This window comes from Falco biarmicus, chromosome 1 (genome assembly GCF_023638135.1).
Source record: "Falco biarmicus isolate bFalBia1 chromosome 1, bFalBia1.pri, whole genome shotgun sequence".
In the NCBI taxonomy this organism is placed as follows: Eukaryota; Metazoa; Chordata; class Aves; order Falconiformes; family Falconidae; genus Falco; species Falco biarmicus.
Genome location: NC_079288.1, coordinates 1,706,094 through 1,724,625, shown reverse-complemented (window position 1 = coordinate 1,724,625; position 18,532 = coordinate 1,706,094). Strand labels below are relative to the sequence as shown.

At 52.9% G+C, this 18,532-nt stretch overlaps 1 protein-coding gene across 1 annotated transcript in view; it reads right to left on the bottom strand.

Moving 5' to 3' along the window:
* Positions 1-18,532, bottom strand: part of SLC39A11 (solute carrier family 39 member 11) — a 98,505-nt gene that overhangs the window by 24,669 nt on the left and 55,304 nt on the right. The window contains exon 7 of the mRNA XM_056362057.1: positions 1,191-1,260. Within this exon, the coding sequence (XP_056218032.1) occupies positions 1,191-1,260 (70 nt within the window). The remainder of the gene's footprint in view (positions 1-1,190; positions 1,261-18,532) is intronic.

Sequence of the window (18,532 nt, the reverse complement as noted above, 5' to 3'; positions counted from 1 at the left end):
CAAAAGGGTTTGCCTGATAGCATGGGGGTAACGCTGGCACTGCTGAAAACAGAGCTGGGCGAGAGTGGCTGCTGGCAAGGCTGGAGCAGGCGAGCAGGGATGCCGGGAGCAGGGATGCCTGAGAGATGATTGATGACTGAGATGATTGAGAGCCTTTTTTGCCACCAAGTACAGAGTCCAGTGGCCCTGCTTGGCAGGAATGGAAAACAAAGCCACCACACACTTTCCAACAGCTCCAGCAGCTGCTCCTACCTGTTGGGGATGCTACTTCATGGAAAATCTCAGCATGGAGAGCGGGGAACCTGTGCTGGGGAGCCTGCCTGCTCCACGGGGAGCAAAGCCATGACTGCTCCCAGCTCAGCAGTGACAGAATAAGGATGAGGAGCTGATGGCATCCTTGCAGGGAGCCACGGAGACACTGGGCAGGGGCACTGGGGAGAGGAGGGTGCCCCAGCTCCTGCGAGCCTCTGCCACTCGCAATCACCTTTAAACTCTTGCTGCTGGCCCCGAGGAAAGGGATTTGCTCAGGCTAAGATGTCACTCTACCTCATCCAGATTTACATGTCTCTAGCTTTCAGTCTTATCTTCAGGGGTTTTTCTCCCCTTCCTCCGAAGTTCCCCAGGGGTGAAGCTCCCCATACAGAAACAGCTACCAGTGTTCAGCTAAGCCGGCAGCATCACCAGGGATGTTTACTGGAGATAAGGGAGAGGGGGAAAAAAACCCCAGCGTGATGCACGCAAACCCCTTGGCAGTGAGCAGCACAGTGCCTCCTGATGCAGCCCAGCACCCCCTAAACCCCCGGAGGGACGCGGGCTGTACACACCTCTGCAGACCCAAGGTCCCCCAGCAGCACCCCGCAGTGATGCCCACACATGCTGCCCCCCTCCATCAGCCACCCCAGCTCCACTGATCTGCCCAGCGAGGCAGAAACGGAACCATTACAGAAACCAGGCATCGATGCCAGAAACCTTTTTACACGTCTAACAAGCACAACCACTAGGAAAATGCAACAACACTAGGAATTTCTTCTGCTCCCTCTGCCCACGCTTGTGCTTCCAGACAAGTTTCAGCCAATGCATCTCCAACCACCCCAGCACAGAAGCAACGTGGGACAGACAGACAACCTCCAAGAGGCAAAGGCGCGCACAAAACCTGATGCACGCAGGGCAGAAACGGTGTTGTGGCTTACCTGGCACTGTGGAAGGTCGCAGATGTGGATTTTCCAATAGCCCCAAATCCAACTCCCACTGCCAGACCCTCTGAAACGGGAAGGAAAAAACCAGTAAGGTCAAACCCTGCAAAAGCCCTGAGACCATCCCTCCTCCTGCATTTCAGTGGAGCAAAGACTGATGTGAGCAGAACGCCAGGCCAGGTGGTCACCCTTCTCGTTTTAACCTAAGCGCATTTAATCTGAGCCCTAAAGCAAGACCCTGCCACACTGCCCGGGGTGCTTCCCCACTGTGAACCCAAACCAGCAGCTTCTCGGGAAGCCAACACAAGGAGGAGAGGTTTCTGTATTTATGAGTGCACTGAAGGGGAAAAGATCACAATTCCCACCAGCTGAAATGCTTTTTTAATAAGGAGCACAGCAGTGCAAACCACCAATGTCTGTTTAGAAAGATTCAGGCTCAGCAAACCTCTCTGCAGAGAGGTGTCTCTGCAAGGTGCAGATGGATCAGTGCCCCAGGGAACTGCAGAAGAACCAAACACCAACTTCTCCCATAAAGTCTCTGGGACCAGGCTCCCGGCAATGCCACCTCCCCAGTTTCTGGTCTCCCTGTGCCCAAATACCAGCACAACGCCTGTACAGACAGTCTCCAAAGCAGAAGGAAACCCAAACTCTACAAGAAAATTCCCACCTTACAGATTATTTTAGATTACAGTGAATCCCATAATTTTAGATTACAGTTCTTCCCATAAACCCCAAAGAAAACCAGCCAAGAAGCCCTCCCAGGAGGGCGGTGGGTGCAGACCTGTGATCCACCACTGCTTCCTCCATGCAGCTCCTCAGGGATAACTGCTCCATCCTTCCCTGCTCCCCTCCTGCCCCTTCTCAAACTTTTCCTACACTCCCACCACTGGCACAGCTCTTTTGTCCCTCCCGGAAAAAAAAAATAATCTGACTTTCAGGAAGCACCAAACCACTGGTACTTCTTTTCCTTTGCTCAAAATGCCTTTTTTTTTTTTTTTTTTTTTTCCCCCCCAGCCTTTCTGGTTCCACTCCCCTCCAAGCAAGGCAGAGGGGTAGGGGGGACATCAAAGAACAAAAGCAAACCTGTCTGTGTAGTGGCTGGGTTTTACTGCCTTCAAAGAAGGCAATTACCTGCTCCAGCTGCTGGAAACCATGCGAGAGGACAGTGGGGACTATTCAGATGAACATTCAAACAGGTTGAAAATGTCACTGAGAGTGTTTACCTGTGTACTGGAGGATAAGGTCTCAGAAGAAGACTGTGTCTGTGTTTGTGGTCTTCTGAATTTCCAGTTGCCTTGGAAACACACCATAAAAAGCAGCACTAACTCGGATAATCACGGCATTTGCATCCTCAAACCCAGGCTGAGCATGGCGAACTGAAACACTCGACAACCCCTCAGAGCCCTGATCCTTGTGCCAAAGCTCAGAGAAAACGACGGCAGCAGCCAACCCTTTGTACAAGGTTATGGGGTAAGGAGGTTCCAAATTATCCCTAAAACACCACGAGTGGATGGTAACTCATCTAGTGAGACAGCCAGAGGAACTGAGGCACACGCCAGAGCAGGGCTCACTCGCTCGTGCAAAGTGCTCACACTGCCCCAGCAGCACCCACCCGAGCACTCACGGCACGAGCAGAGCTGCGGAGGACTGCGAGGGGGAAGGTCTCCGCTCTGCGGGCACTGCAGCAAACTTTGGGAGGCAGATCTTTCCAGAGGCCTTTAACGGCTGTGCTGGGTACGGCTGCGAGGGTGTAATGAAGCTCCACACAAACGGGTCTGGCACTGCTCTTCCGAACAATTTCTTCTTAAGCGAGACTTGCTCGGAGAGCAAGAATCAAAGGACAAAAGTGCTCTTTTGTGTGAATAGCAGAAATGGCTTTGACAGAGGGGGAAAACCACAACAATTTCCTCACTGCAAAGCGGATCTCATGCAATAAGAAACTCAGCAGCACAATTAATGAAAGCACAGATCACATACACATGGAAACAAATTATGGGAAATTAAAATCAACAGATGGTGTGTAGTGAACTGCTTATTTGGAGAGGGAGAAGCAGCCGATGGTGGAAGCTGCAGCATGGTGGAGATGCTCACCAGTGCGAAGGGGAGGAGGTGACCCAGCAGCCTCCAGCTATGGCCTTGGCCAGGTCCTCACCTCCCAGGAGAGGAGATAAGAGCTGGGGCAGGTTGAGCGCGACCACGAATCGGCCAACAGGCTGCTGAGCCCAGAGCACCCCACGGGGACGCACAGCCAAGCCAGCCTGGGGTCACACATGGTCCAGGAACAGCAGGGACCCCTGCACATCCCACAGCCCCTGCTGATGCCTGGGAAGGCTCTCATGACAGACAGTAGATACTGTGCGATGTACTCAGCCCGTTGCTGTGATTTGTTTCAAATATTTCATTTAGAAAAGCCTGCCAAGTTCACACAATAACTCTGCCACTTCAATAACACACGTTCAGCCTCTTTCAAAGAAGATGTCAAACCGCAGAATTGACTCTGCTTTGCAGGTAACCAAGCAGACACACAGAGATTTTTCACGGAAAACAAACAAAAAGCTTGCTGCCAATTTACCCACACCCAAAGCTCACAGCCAGTGCTCAGCCTTCTGGTTGCAGTCCCTCTCTCGGGCATTCTGCACATACTCAAATTATAAATAGCCCAAGCGGCTTCTTCAGGTGGGCAAAGACACAAAAAGAGAAAGGTTAATGTTTCTAAGTCAACCACTTCCAGATGCACAGCACTGCAGGCTCTGCAAACGGATGACTGGGACATCAGGCCACTGAAGACGGGGATGGCAGAGCAGATCTCATTACGCACTGAAGGCTCGGACATCAGCTTGAAAAATACACAGCCCTGTGTGATTCCTGGTTCTTGGCACCATCGCCAGCAAAGGGGCAGGGAGGAGCACAGTCCCGGGCATCCCTGAACCACCGGAGGATTTACCACGGGCCACCGTGCGGAGGGAAAGGCAAAAACCCCGCAGCTTAGCATGTGAAAGAAGGTGGAAGGCAGGCGCACATGTCCCATGGGAAACCCTTCCATCTCAGAGAGGGGTTTTCCAGGGATTTCAGTGGCCAAGGCAGTTGTCAGCCCCACTTGCAACCAGCGGCAGAGCTGGAAGAGCCAAAGGCTCCGCACAGCCCGGTGAGCCGGAGAGCTGGCATGGTGACAGCGCCAGGCTGGGTGTTAATTCGGCATCTCCCTGCAGCGCTGCAGAACAAAGCAAGAAAAACTACGACCAATTTCAGCCACTGTCAAGAAAATGCTTCTATTTAACCTAAACAAAGGGATTTTGTCTCTCTTGGGCTTCCTTGGCTTTACAATTCAAGACACTTTATCCTGATAAGGCATTACCCAGGGATCAGACTAATCCTACGCTAACTTAAGGATCAGCTACAAACCTTTAAGTCAACAGTGCTCGTTGCAAAGGCATGTTTTCCTCTCTGCTTGTTTTCCAAAAAAAAAAACAAAAACCAACTTCAAAACCTCTAGACTGAAAAGCGATAAAGTGCTGGAAGGTCACTACAGAGACTCCTGTTATTAATGCCAGACGGCTCTGGGATGCGTTACGGTAGCCTGCTGATGGCAGCGGCGAGGAAAAAAGCATGATATCTGTAAGTCTCCTTACATACTACATCTGATACGCAGATCTGATCTAAACCAGGGTGTCTTCATAGCACCATGGACCGTCCACCAGCTCCAGAGCCAAGGGAAATCCATTTTCCCTGCCCTGGGAGCTCATATCATCTCTGGGGCCAAGCGCTGCCATCCTCCTCCGCTCTCCCTTAGCTTCTGGCTGTTGCTGAGGACAGGATCAGCTCCCTCCTCCGCAGCCTCTGAGGGCACGTTTGGAGCAACATGGATGGGAGCCATGGGCACAGCAGGAGAGGACCACGCAGGAGCGAGGACAGCATGCAGGTCTAGTAGGACCATTGCTCTGAGCCCAAAAAGCGTTTCCATTTCAGGTAAGACAACCAGCAAAAAATTAGAAAAGGAAAAGCCAAGAGGGAACACCGCAGCAAGGAGGAGTCGGTGCAAAGGGAAGGACCGTGGGAAGGGGAGCAGAGCAAAGCTAGATGAGCACCCAGTCACGTCAAGGCACCACAGGCAGGCAGAAGGTGATGGCACGGTACGACACGACAGCCACAGCACCGAGCAGGGCAGCTGAGGAGAGATGAAAAGCTGGCAAGGAGGACGTCAGCCAAGGAAGCAAAGTGACGGCCATGCTGCTCCCAGAGCACCTCTGACACCTTCACGCTTGGCCTGAGGTCCCCAGCACTCAGCCACCAGCATTCAAGCACCAGCAAGCAGAGGGGGCTCGATACATGCAGCATGCTGTCACAGCTCTGGTTTTATTTTCACTTTAATTTCACTTCGGTGCCCCATCAGCAGAGCTGCAAAACAGCACAAGATGTTCTGTCTCATTGAGCCAGGAAGACAGTGACAATGTTCCCATCTGCTCTAATCCACAGGAGCACATGAATTGGCTGGGATGGGCTTTGGGATGAGCCCAGCACTGATCCATATCCTCCTCTGCGACATGGAGAGCTTCACACCGGGATGTTCCTGGAGAGGCCAAAGCTGAGGGGACCACGTGGGTTCCCGAGATGGGCTACAGGAGGGTGTCTTGCCTTTGGACTACCCCAAACAAAAAGTGCCCAGTGCTGCACTTCCCAGGGAACTCTTCTTGGCAGGGATGAGAGGAAGGTTTGCTCTGGCAGGAGCAAGGTGCCCACAGCAGAAGTGGGATGGTCCTGGGGCACCTGGATGCAGCTCTGGGCTGCCAGTTCCTAACCAACCCTGATACCAAAGACCTGGACAAGAAAAACGTAGAAAATACAAAAAGAACTTTAAAAAGGAGAAATTTACTGAAGAGGTGCTTCTACTTTGAAAGCAGAAGGCTCAGTCGCTAACAGAGACGGCTCCAGGCAGCCCAGGCTCGCTGCTCAGGCAGGCAGTGATGGTCTGTATGTGTCTGATCAAAGGGGATGAAACCCCGAACTACGCAGAAGTTGGGAAACTAAGAGAGATCGAAATCACCCGAGAAGCTGCTTTGCCTTCCCTGGTCTGAAATCTGCTTTTGGCCACCTTCCCTGATCTGAAATCGCCTTCTGCCAGTGCCCACAGCACTGAACATTGTTTCATCGCTTTTGCGTTCTCCAGTATCTACTTTCCAAGAAGCACCACGGGCTCCAGCCCTGCCCGGAGCGGCCAGCCACGCCGAGTGCCCGCTTCCACGCTCACAGAGGGGGGCTCGTCCCCCAGCGCCTCCGGCTGCAAATGCCACGCCAGCCTTAAGTTCAATGGATCAACTTGAAAGCGGAATGGCTGATCCCATCCCATCAAATCTCTCCCTTATCACCCACCACCCGAGTCTCCGAGAGCTTGGCAAGCTGAAAGAACCTGGTGAAATTAAGCAGGCTGCAATTTTAAATCCTATTCAAGGCAGCTTATGCAGCCAGGCAGGGATCACAGCCCTTCGCCGCCTGCTCTCCATCTCAATCAGCAGCCAGAAACCGCCCCCTGCAAAGCCAGAGTCCGGGTTCACGGGGCTCGCCGAGATCCTGCCCTCCTCGGCTCCGGTTTCGAGCATGAAATGAGCTTCACAGCCACTGTGGGAAGCCACTCATAATCCTTGGGAGACGGCCTGTTCACAAAACCAACTGAAAATAAAAGCCCTTCAGATTCCCTAGAAATCCAAACCAGTAAATAGCAAGCATCACTCACAGGGCCTTGATAAATTATAGCAGCAAGTAAATTAACCCCAGTTATTATGTTACTGTCATATGACATAAAGAGCAAGAAAATAGGCAGGGGATGGAGAACAATATCCTACAGGAATGTCAAAAAAACAGAATCCACTAAACAAAATTCGCTTTTCTCTGCAAATCAGTTTGTCATTGCACAGACAGGATTTCAGGAATAAAGCAAATGACGTCATAGCATCCCAGAGCTTGTGCCTTTCTGGGATCACGGCTATAACACGTGTCTGTTTTGCAGGCAGCAATGCCACTCGCCTGCTCCCTGCTCGGTCTCGTCTCCCATACGAATGCGGCAGCGGGCAGAGCGTGCGGGGATGCCGCAGGCAGACCTGACAGCCTGCTCCTGTGGAACAGCATCAAAGGTGTTAGGGTTTTGGTTTCCCCCCTTCTCCTGATGCACAAAAGCAGGTTAGGATGGCAGTGACAGGGGAACACAGACCGGCTCGTTACCTGTTAGCTTATCCCACGCCTCCTGCTCTCCGAGAGGATGCACTTGGCAGGGTGCCAGCAGCACAGCCCACCCATCACCCACCCATGGGTGTCTTTGCTTAAAATTACCCTTGCAGGAAACTCCTCTGGGGATGCAGCGTGGCCCTCCCAGACAGGCAGGGGAGGAGGAGGAGGATCCGTGGCGATGATAAAAACAAGCAGCAATTCACAGATCCTGCCGTCTGAGTAGAGGCAAAATCTTGGAAGGAGAGCAGAGATGAGAGGAAAAGCAGGGTTTGTAAGAACTTCTACCTACAGCACAAACACCGCAGCTCTGCCTGCCGGGGACATCAGGTTTCTGGGGCAGATACGGAGAGCACGGCTCAGCAGAGGTTTGTGCCTGCAGAGCTTTGAAAGAAATGGAAGGAATTACGGATTTAACAGCAGTAAGTGTCTTTCTTTGCGACCAAAGGAGAGTCTGTAATGCTGAGAAAACCCTTTGCATGAGCTGACTCAAACCTGATGACACACAGGACCGTGGGCACCAACACAGATGCCAGGCCAGAGACACGCTGGCAGGGTTAGCTGCAAAAGCATCCTCTGCTTAAAGGAAGGGAACACCGCTGGGCTGATCGAGGGCTGCCCGAGCCCGCCTCACCAGTAACGCCAGGTATCGCAACAGCTGCACGTACCTTCGGGCTTTGCATCCACTGACCCATGCTCTGCCTGCAAGGCTGGGGCCGCGTGTCCCCCACCGGCACCTCGAGCCTGGCAGCAGCGTCAGCAGAGCCGGGAGTGACATTATCTCCTCCTGCGAGGATTTACAAAGCTAATTCTCCTGGGTCAGCAAACGAACATGCTTCCTTTAGGAAGGTACTACAGATGCCAAGATGACATCAATTATTCATCCTGCTCTTTGAAGAACTGTTAAAGTCCTAGTGGGAAATTAATCTTGCTATAATGAGGTTTGTATTTCTATGAGAGTTTAAGCATGCCCCTGTTGCCACTATTCAAACTCCTAAGTATTTTCCCCCAAGACTGAATTCCAGTTCCCTCTAGGTAACATCATTTTGCCATTACTGCACAAGAAAGTGCGGAGAATACCAGATTTCAGTGATTTTCGTGTTTCTAGCTATCCACCATTACAAGACCAGCCAGCAGGAGGCTAATGTCGTTTTAGAAAGACCTTTTTTCCTTTTTGAACTTAACCAAGCCAGAAAGCAGCGGAACTCACTTTGCAACAAAAACCCTACTGCTGCTCCCGAGGTGGCCTTGCTTAGCTGTCACCCGCACGCACGCGGCAGCACATCCCACCAGCTCCAGTCCCAGTACGAGGCGTTTCCCCCAGAGCCCCGGCTGCCCTAGGACCAGAGGTCCTGGGCACAGTGCTGCGAGTGCTCTTACACTTGACAGCTGCTCTCCGCACCACATTTCCCTTCCACATCCATAACCACAGGCTCTTCCAAGCGAGAGCACCCAGATCTCCAGCACGACTTCCCCGTACGTAGCTGCCTGGCTGGATTTCCACCTCCCCGTGCAGTGCAGGAACCCTGGGACACCATTCACCTGCTTCAGCCCACGTGGCTGCTCCTCGGGGTGCCAGCAGCACCCTCCCTGCTTCCCAGGACTCCCAGCAAAAGGCACCAGCACAAGAGCGTGGTGATGCTACACCCCCCCCCCCCCCGCCCCCGCCCTGGAAAGCCCACAGCCCCAGCTCTCCAGCCCCAATTCCCTTAAGGGCTGTAAGGAGAAATGTGCCTTTTACAGACCCACATGAATTGCCCTGTTAGCACGTTAAGGTTCTCCATCCTCACGCTAGGAACTGCTGCCGCCCGTGCACGCACGTACAACACACCTACGTCTTCTGGTTAAACGCTCATGGCACCCACCACGGCTGCCGTGCTCCTTAGGGAAACCAAAGCAAGCCGCAGTTCATTGTGAAAGATCGCTGCTCCTTGGAGTTTGGCTCTGATTCAGCTCACCCAGGCGGGACGTGGCTCGCTGGGCTCAGGCAGGGTTGCCACGGTGGGAGATAACCCTGGAGAGGTCCTTGTCCTCTAAACGTGTACGTGAAGAGGGTGCGGGGAGCAGCAGCAGATGGTGGTGTGGGCAGAGCAAAGGCGCGGGAGTCCCTCGAGTGTTACATTGTCATGAATTATTATTAAAGAGAGGGAGCGTGCTTGACCTGAAGGGAGCCCTTCAGCCACATGTACAAGCTGTCCGTAGAGATCCCAAGGCCAACAGGAGTAGTGACAAAGTGACATTGGCCAAGCAGGATTTCAACTTGGTTTATGCCTTCCCTGCAGCCCTGCATTAGCAGCCAGCTAACAGGGCCACATCACTCCTAATTATTACCTTAACCAAAAATCCTTTCATCAGAACACAAAGATAAAATTTAAATTATTAATTTGCAGTTTATAGCAGCACGTATTATTATTTGTGGTATGAATTATTCACTTGTCCCCTCTCTTCCCCAGGCTCCTGACGAACAAGAGCCTTTGTCTGAGGAACGTACGGTGGGATGGGGAAGTGGCCCGGTCCCCTTTCCCCGGCAGACCCGCATGCCGCAGCCCACGCAGCACTTGCATCCTGACCCCGCCAACAGACAGTGACAGGACAGAGAAAACAAAACCCAAGGCACCAGCTGGATTAATCTGCTCAGACAAAGCAGTCCCGGGCAATCATTATCCTCACAACTATTTGCAACCACGGGCAGATGCAGGCAGCGAGCAGGCAGAGCCGCGAAGCCCCACGGATCCCACCCAGCAGAGCCACACCGCACTGCCCCTCCAACATGCCGGCTGTGAAAAAAGCAATAGCAGAAATAAACCCATTTCGGTGCTATTTTACACTGTGACACCCCAGAGGAAGGAAACAAATACAACATGAGAGCGTGGCTGGGCTCATGGGGAAGCGAGCTGCCAGCTCGCACGGCTGGTACGGTGGGAAGCCCTGCAGTGCCTGCTCAGGTAATTCCGTGTTTGTGGGGGGGAAAAAAAGGTGTGTGGGGGCAACACTTGATAAAGGTTTGTGGGGACGGCAGCAGCTGGGGCGTACAGCAAAGCCGGGTGGTTTGAAAACAGACAAAAATTGCCTTTCTGGGTAGGGAACTGCAGGCAAGCCACCACAGGCCTGCTGCTGCATCGCACTTTTGCTCGGCTCCTCTCTCCTGCTCCAGGGACAGCTCTACAAACAACCCAGGAGCTTCCTCGTTAGAAGCATTAATAAAGCACCAATTCAGCAGCGGCTGAGGGCCGTGATGTGCATACACTAAGCTGAAAGAAGGTGAAACACGTCAAAAGCTTCTGACGTGCCCAGACAGCTCAACTCCACCGCTTTGATTTTAAAAGATAAAAACTAATGGCACAGCTTTGCCCCCAAGTTTTCCAGGGATTCACAGACAGGTCCCATCAAGGTTATGCAAGAGATGATGAAAAACAGCAGACGATGACAGGGTCAAGCCAGCCATCACCTGGAAAAGCAAACAGTCGAAATCCCCAGCTTGCCAGTGCTTAACAGCAAATGGACACAAAGCAAGCCAAACCACACTGCTGCGTGCGATGCCACGGAGTTAAAATGCCATTAAAGGGGGACTTTAACCCCCAAGGGGTACCAACTGCCTTACCCGGTGGGGTCCCAGGCGGTTCCACAGGAGCTTTGTCTGAAAAAAGCCTCCAGAACTGGGCACTCACACCAGTGAACCCACCTGTGTGCTACCAGCCGAGCTGGAAGGGTTTGCAACAAGGAAGGGACCAGAAGCCTGAGGTGCTTAGAGCAAACCTGGTAGGATGTGACATAAGGTGACTCTGAGCATCTCATGGCAACAGATATGGGTGGAAAAAACAGCCCAAGAGAAGCCCATGGCCTTGTTTGAGGGTTTGTGCCCATCAAACAAGGTGGAACTTGAGCAGCATGAGGCAATTCCCCTAACGCCACCTCCTGGTTTATCCCGCAGGAGCCAGACCACCTACATCCCCACCCCACTCCGCTTTTCTCCCCTTTTCACTCAAGCACAACGACATGGAGCAAATGGTCCTTTAAATCCATCCAGCTGCAACAGCTTCGCAGGAGCTGAAGAGGCAGCATGCGGCCACCACTTACACCGGAGGTACCTGATGTTAAAGAATAACTGCCCAACATCCCAAAGCTCCTTCCTCATGGAAATGCTTCTCTGGAAGAAGAAAATTCTTTCCCAAATTAACAAACCTGAACTACCCTAAAAGCAGGAACTGACCCGTGCTGGGAACAGGCTCTCCCTGACCCCACACAACCTGAATCCATCACAGGTATTTAATGTTTCATTTCTAGCACACAAATGATTTCTCAGGCCACTGCTCAGCGATGTTTAATGCAACAGACCTGCGAGATCTGATGGGAATAAGAAAGAAAAGGAGCTTTCACATGCATATTTCAGTGGACTTTCATTCCAGCTGGTGAAAATCCTGTGTTTAATTGGCTTTTGTCACCTCCGTGGCTGTAAGCGCTTACAAAACACTGATCACCAGATCAAAACGATACCGCAGAGATAAATGTACATTATCAGCTCTCTGCTGGCTTTCCAGGTGTCTGCCTACAAATTAGTTTTTGAAATACGAGCTGCTGTCAGTGGGGCATTAGAGACCCCGTGACTCTCACCCCCCTGCCCACACTCACCCCCCCCTTTAATGGTGCCAGTGTGATGGGCTGTGACACCTCCAGGCTGCAGAGGAAAACTTCCCAACCATGCCCACGTAATACATGAAATTACATTTACATCAGGCTGTTATTTACGCACAGTTTCCCAAGGCACCCCGGACCCGAAGCCTCAGCCTCTGTTTGCCCAGGAGGAGCACGCGGAAGTCCAGAGGGAGCTGAGCTGGTGGCCACAGAGCTGAGAGCAGCCCAGAGCCAGGGCCAGGGTCCTTCCCAGCCCCAGCAGTGACACAGCCCTGCTCTGCAGAGGGGCACCCACATCTTGGGTGCACGCAGAGGACATGGAAACAGCAATGCACAGCATGCACAGGCACCCAGGAGAGCCCTGTTGTGCCCACAGGATTTCTTTTTAGCCTCCACCTTTACAGGACCAGGTTTTTGCAGATGATAACTTTCTCTGCTGAGCAGAGGAGCGGGGCAGAGCCATCCCGCAGCCACTGAGAGCATCACCCGCAGCTAGGGCTGCCACCCGCATCCTTCACCCAGTGCCTGCACCTCACCCCACCACCACCCTGCTCTTTACATCCCCTCACACAGCAGCTTAATGACTTTGAGCAAGTCGTTTCAACCCATCGAGGTGCTTAATAGATGAAAATGTCAAAATACGTGCTGATGAGGTGACAATTAATGGGAGATTTAATGAAAGGTTAAAGCAACCTTTCCTGGAGCAGGCACGTGCATGTGGCCATGCTGCTCCTAATCCCACATGAGTCACCGCCGCACCAAACACTCCGGTTAGAGCCGAGCACCCAGCTCGGTCTTCGTGGGCTACATCTGATCTGACCTTTCTCTGCTCACCCCGGCCGCTTGCGGGGCCATCACATCACAGCACCACTGTCAACAACAGCCACTCATCCCTGACACATCCACGCCCAAAGGGTCCCTCCAGAAATCAAATCTGAGACGCGATGGGCAGCAGCCTCGGAAAGCCGCATCCCAGGCTGGTTTTACTCCCCGGAGCAGAAAGCACTGTGAAAAATTCATGATTGTTCAAACAGTGCATCTCTCCATCCTTCTGAGCTGCGAGCGCAGGCTGAGCTGGTCCCAGGGCTAGTGCTCTCCTCTGCTCCCCTTGACCCTCCACAGCACTTGAACTCCATCAAATTGCTGCACAACACGCCCACTGCACACGCAGACATCCTCCCTTACCCACAGCTTCCTTCTCACTTGCTCGTCTGAAATGCAAGCTGCAGGGAAATCTTTTCCTCCTTTTTCTTACTAAAAATAACGCCTTTCAGTAGAACCCAAAAATGCTCCAAGAGCACCCAAGACTAACCGTTAATAGCAATGCAACCAGGAGAAGTGACAGTGGAAGGAGGTCTGCTGTAATTTCAGAAAGAAGCATCACACAGATGAGACACAGATTAATCGGCACAGCTAAATGGCTCCCACTCTCATGCTCTGCTGAACCCCAGTGGGTACTGAATGCATATTAAAGTCAACAATTGTAAAATAGTCTCAATTTTAATAGGCTAACAAAAAACCCCCATCATTCAAAATGAATGTTACCAACCTTTAATGGATTTCTGAGAATATTCATATAAATAATAATTTTTCTTTATAATTCAGATGCAATAGCACACTCATTGCTCCAGCCTTCTCTTGGGAGGCAGAGTGCATGGGAGTGCTTGTCCCAGGAGAATGAATCCAATCAATTTTTGCTAATGACAAAGCAGCCAGCCTGGAAATCACCCTCTCCCAAGGAACACCAATCTGACAGCACAGTATGCAACCTCTGCGCTGCTGCAGCCATCCACAAACCCCTCTCCCCACACCCTCCCCTTCAGCAGCAGGCAATCTGTTTGTATCCTCAAATTCACCATCATCTGAGGACCAGCTCCACCACAGAAAACACCAGCTCTGGTTTGGGTCTGACGGACAAGCTCTGTCTGAACCTTGCTGACTTCGCTTAAGGTTTAAAAAGCTACAGCCTTCAGCATCCCACCTCGCTGGCAGAGCATGTTGAACCTGGACTGTCAAACCACTTCCATGCATGCAGGATGCTCACCTGGGAGGCGTCAAACCACAGTGAGGTACAAACCTCACTGTGAAGCTCCCTCCTCACCGGTGGGAAGATACTATTTTGTTTTGGACACGTCTCCACCAGCTGACAATCAAGCAGCACATTGCACACCAGCATCGCACCCCTACAGCCCTCAATGCAGACAGAGACCACTTGGCTAAGGAGTGATGGATGGGACTAAATCACTGTCCACCACTAGAGATGTCCACAACAGGGGACTGGGCCAAGGAATGACAACGTTGGGGTCCCCACCAGCTTCCTCCACCTGCAGCTAGCAGCATCCCAGCTGGTGGAGCAGGGTGGCAGCAGCTCAGGGGTTCAGCTCCCATTTGCAGAGCAAGCTGCTAGCACAAAAACACCTCTCAGCCAACAACCAGCACCAAAACCTGCTGCCTGCTCCTCTCCCGCAGACAACCATAAAGCAGGAGACACATAAAAGGACATTGAAACTGGTTAAAGCTGCAAGAAGCCATAAAGAAAAGCAAGTGTCCAGGCAGCTCCCGTATGTAAGTGGGCAGTTTGCACTCCTGGGGCTGTCCCCAGCCAAATCCCACTGTGCGGAGGGCAGCAGGCAGGTCTCACGCTATCTGGTCCAAGGGCACTCAGCTGAACCATCCTCCTGCCCAGGCAAAGCTGCAAACAAGCGTGTTTCAAATCAATTTGACATTTACCATCCTTTGGTGCAGACTTCCCTTGTACCACCGTTTCCTTGGGATAAAGCAAAGTGGCAGCAGCACTTGCTTTACCTTCCTTAGGGACAGAGAGGTGCCACAGAGCTGCCACAGGGATGGGCAGGAGGTGCCTGGCTTAAATCAGTCACCAACGTGAGGAACTGCCACCATAAGTAAAGGACTCAGCTGTGCCTTGATGCCAGCCCCGTGACAAGGACACCGGCACAGTGCCAGCACTGTAAATCCCTACCCCCTCCCCTGCACCGGCACCAGGCTATACCTTCCCCCGGGCATTGTCTCACCCCCACTCCAAGCATTGGCCAGACCCTGACCTACAAGTTTTGGGGCTAAACCTCTCCCTCTTTGGCATGCAGAGAAGAAAGGTCCCCGAGAACACTGCTGCACGCCAAAGCACGGTGCCGGTGCCAAACCGTGGTGCAGCTGGGTGCCTCTTGCTGCCATCTCCAAGCGCAGTCCCAAGGGGGATGAACTGCAACGCTGTCACCTGGGGGTAAAGGGACCTCCCCCTCGACAAAGTGCAGCTTCCCAGGAGACTCATTCGTCCTTCCCATAGATGTCATCCTCTAAAAATTTCTGCATTCAAAATTTTTTCCCTCCTGCCTGTAGCAATCCCCCCCACATCCCTCCCTCCTCCCTGCAGCACCTTCACCACCAAGGGTGAAACTGTTCCGTATTTAGCTCACACACTTTGTCCTGCTCCTTGCTTTGTTCCTTCTCATTAAAAAAATATGTATTCTAGCTTATTAATGGGTTTCTGGAAACGGGAACCGGACAGAAAGCCTCAGGTGGAGCCATGCGAGATCTGGGGGGCAAGCAGGGGACATCAGTGCCACCTCACACCATGACCTGGCAGCTCTATGCACAGCACGGCGCCGCTGCCACGTCCCATTTGCTCCCTCCCAGACACCTCCGCTTAACGGTGACACTTGAGGCAGAAACATGGCAGAAATAGAATCAGGGAGCAAACACAGAGCGATAGGACTGAATACAGAAAAGCAGGATATTTTCTTGCAGGAAGGAACGGGCTGGAGCAGAGAACAATTCCAGCTCTGCTGGCAGCTCCTGGGGATGGGCTTGCCACGTGTCCCGGGGTCTGGGGCTGCCCCGCTCTGCCCACCACATAGCCAAGAAAAACGAAAATTCAGGTTTCCTTGGCAACGTTAGGGTGGCTAGAAGCATCACCTCATGCCTGCCAGCAACCGGCCCCGGCATCAGCCCCGCTGCCTTCCCCAGAAGCAAGCGGCAGCAGAGGAGGGTGCGCCAGCAGGGATGCTCCTCGGGGTGATGGAGGGATGGGGCACCACGGTCCCTGCAGCGAGCGGGATCCCAGCCAGGTGCCTGCCATCAGCTGAGCGGATTTTGTGGCAGAGAAACGTGCATTTCACAACTGCCAGAGGAAAGAAAGGCAGGCAGGGCATCCCACAACCCGACAGAGGAAACATCTGCATCCTTCCCTATCCTGCACACAAGCGTGTCCACTGCCATGTACGGACACTCACCGGGAATGGACAGACTCAGGCTCTGGTTAAGCCACCAAGGGTCCCAGGCAGGCACAGACCCCTGTGAGCACCGTGACTCCAGGGAGACCCCTGGGGCGTTTAGATGGTTGCAGAACATGGCCTTGGACCTGTCCTCCATCTCACCTAGAGCAGCGTGAACGTTGGGGGTTCCTGCAGCACCTCTATGCTGGAGGACTCCCCCCGATCTCACGCAGCAGGGACATCCCCACAGCTCAGCTCAGAGTGAAGCAGAGCCCTCCAGGACCACCCCTCCCAGGAAGCTGGTAGCAGAACCCCAGCCCCACAAGCTCCATCCTACCGGGCTCTCCTCCTCCCTTCTAAACGAGCACAAAGAGAAAGGCGGTTCAACTCACACCTCGGTAATTGTTATTTGTGATACACCAGTAACATTTTAATTAATCTGAAGTCTTCAGCATAACAGCCACCCAAGGTACAAAGATAAACCAGAATAAACAGGGCTTGATTAAATACATAATTAATGTTCCACTAAACCCAGCATATATGAATATTAATTAGCAGGAATACTCCACAGTTTGGCATCTCCTGTCATTATCAATTTATTCTTTGCATTGCCATTCACAGCTTTGGAACAAATTACCAAACCTTTTGCTTGCCGGCAGAGCCCACTATATACAAACTGAATGCAAGAGACTGGTCTTTATGTTCAATTCTATCACCTGCACATCGACCGGCTTCCAGCGTATTTGCCCGAAACCAAAGATAGATGCATTGCCAAGACTGAAACATGTTCATCCCTAAATGGGGCTCAAAGTAAATAAAACCATTCACTGGCGATTCTAAGAGCCCGTGCCACACCAGTGGGGGAGGAGAAGAGGGACAGACCCCAGTCCTTGCAAGGGTTTTACCCACGGGATGGAGGGACTTGGTAAAGTTTGGGCTCAGATGTGAAACACCGCACGTTTCAGAGGAGCAAGCCCATCTCCAGCCCGTCAGAGGCACTTGGGCAGCGCAGAGACGCAGCAAGATGAGCACGAACAGGAGCAGTTCCCCCCCTGCAGCTGCATCCTCCTTGCTGCAGCAACCCGAGCACTGCACTCCCCACCGAGGGATGTGAAGTTTTATGAAGCGTTATGGAGACAAGGCGAGGACACAAAACCCTTGGGAACTACCTGGACAACCTCTGATGGCTCCACACAAGTGCGCTGGGCTCGCAGGGAAGCAGAGCGAGCAGCAGATGCAGCACCAGAGCCGCGGGTTTCCATCAAAGCGAGCAGTTTTGCAAGCCCAGGGGCCCAGTGAGCCGGCTACCCGCTCCTGGCAGCTGTGCTGAGGCACTGAGCATCCCCAACTTCTCGGCTCAGCACCTCCCTCCTCCTCCCCCGGCACAGGCACTGCCACCCCTCATGCTAAACCGAGGTGTCATTACGCCGCAGGAGCCTGCACTAATTATAGTGTCAGCCTTTCTGCTGGCGGGGATGATAATTGAGGTAGAGCATTACAGTGTTTCCAAACCCTGCGCCGCAGGCAGGGGCCGCAGCAGATCGGAGAAATGCCACTGGCGCTGCTGGGATCTGCTGGGAAAGCAAAAGACCTTTGGCAAAAGCTAAGCTGAGCCCTGTCCCGCTGCCCACCGAGAGCTGGACCAGCATCTGCCTCACGCAGGAAAGACCAGAGACCCTGGTAATGCACACAGCAGGCCACCAGCTCGCGGTTTAATCATAACCTGAATCATTTATTAGGGCGAAATCGGTGCTGGCACCCTGCCATCTCAGGCAGGGCTCGGGGCTGCACGATGGAAGACGCAGGCTCAAGTCCAGCCTCCACAACATGAAACCTCTGGATTTGGGCAAATCCCGGCTGAACGGAGGACGGTGGTGCTGGGCTTTGCCATCAGTGAGCGGCCCCACCGAGCACAAACAGCCACTGCCACCCACCCAGCCCCACAACAGCGCTGTGAGGCTGCTGGAAAGGCACATGCTGATGGGAAAAGAGCAGGAGGGGGACTTTGGGGACAGGGCTTGGTAGGGACAGAGCCCCACCCTGACCCAGAGACCCCCACCGAGCTGAGTGAAGCCTCCGGACAGGGGCTGAGCAGCAGAACCATCTGCAGGCCACCGCTCCCCCACACCTCTCTGGATATTAAGCTTTAATATTGTGACCTTTAAGATGCAAGAGAGAATTTCTGAGCCTCTGTACCTGTCCAAGGGTGGCTTTGTGCTCTGGCAGAAGCAATGAAAGGTTAGACTGGCGTCCCTGCGG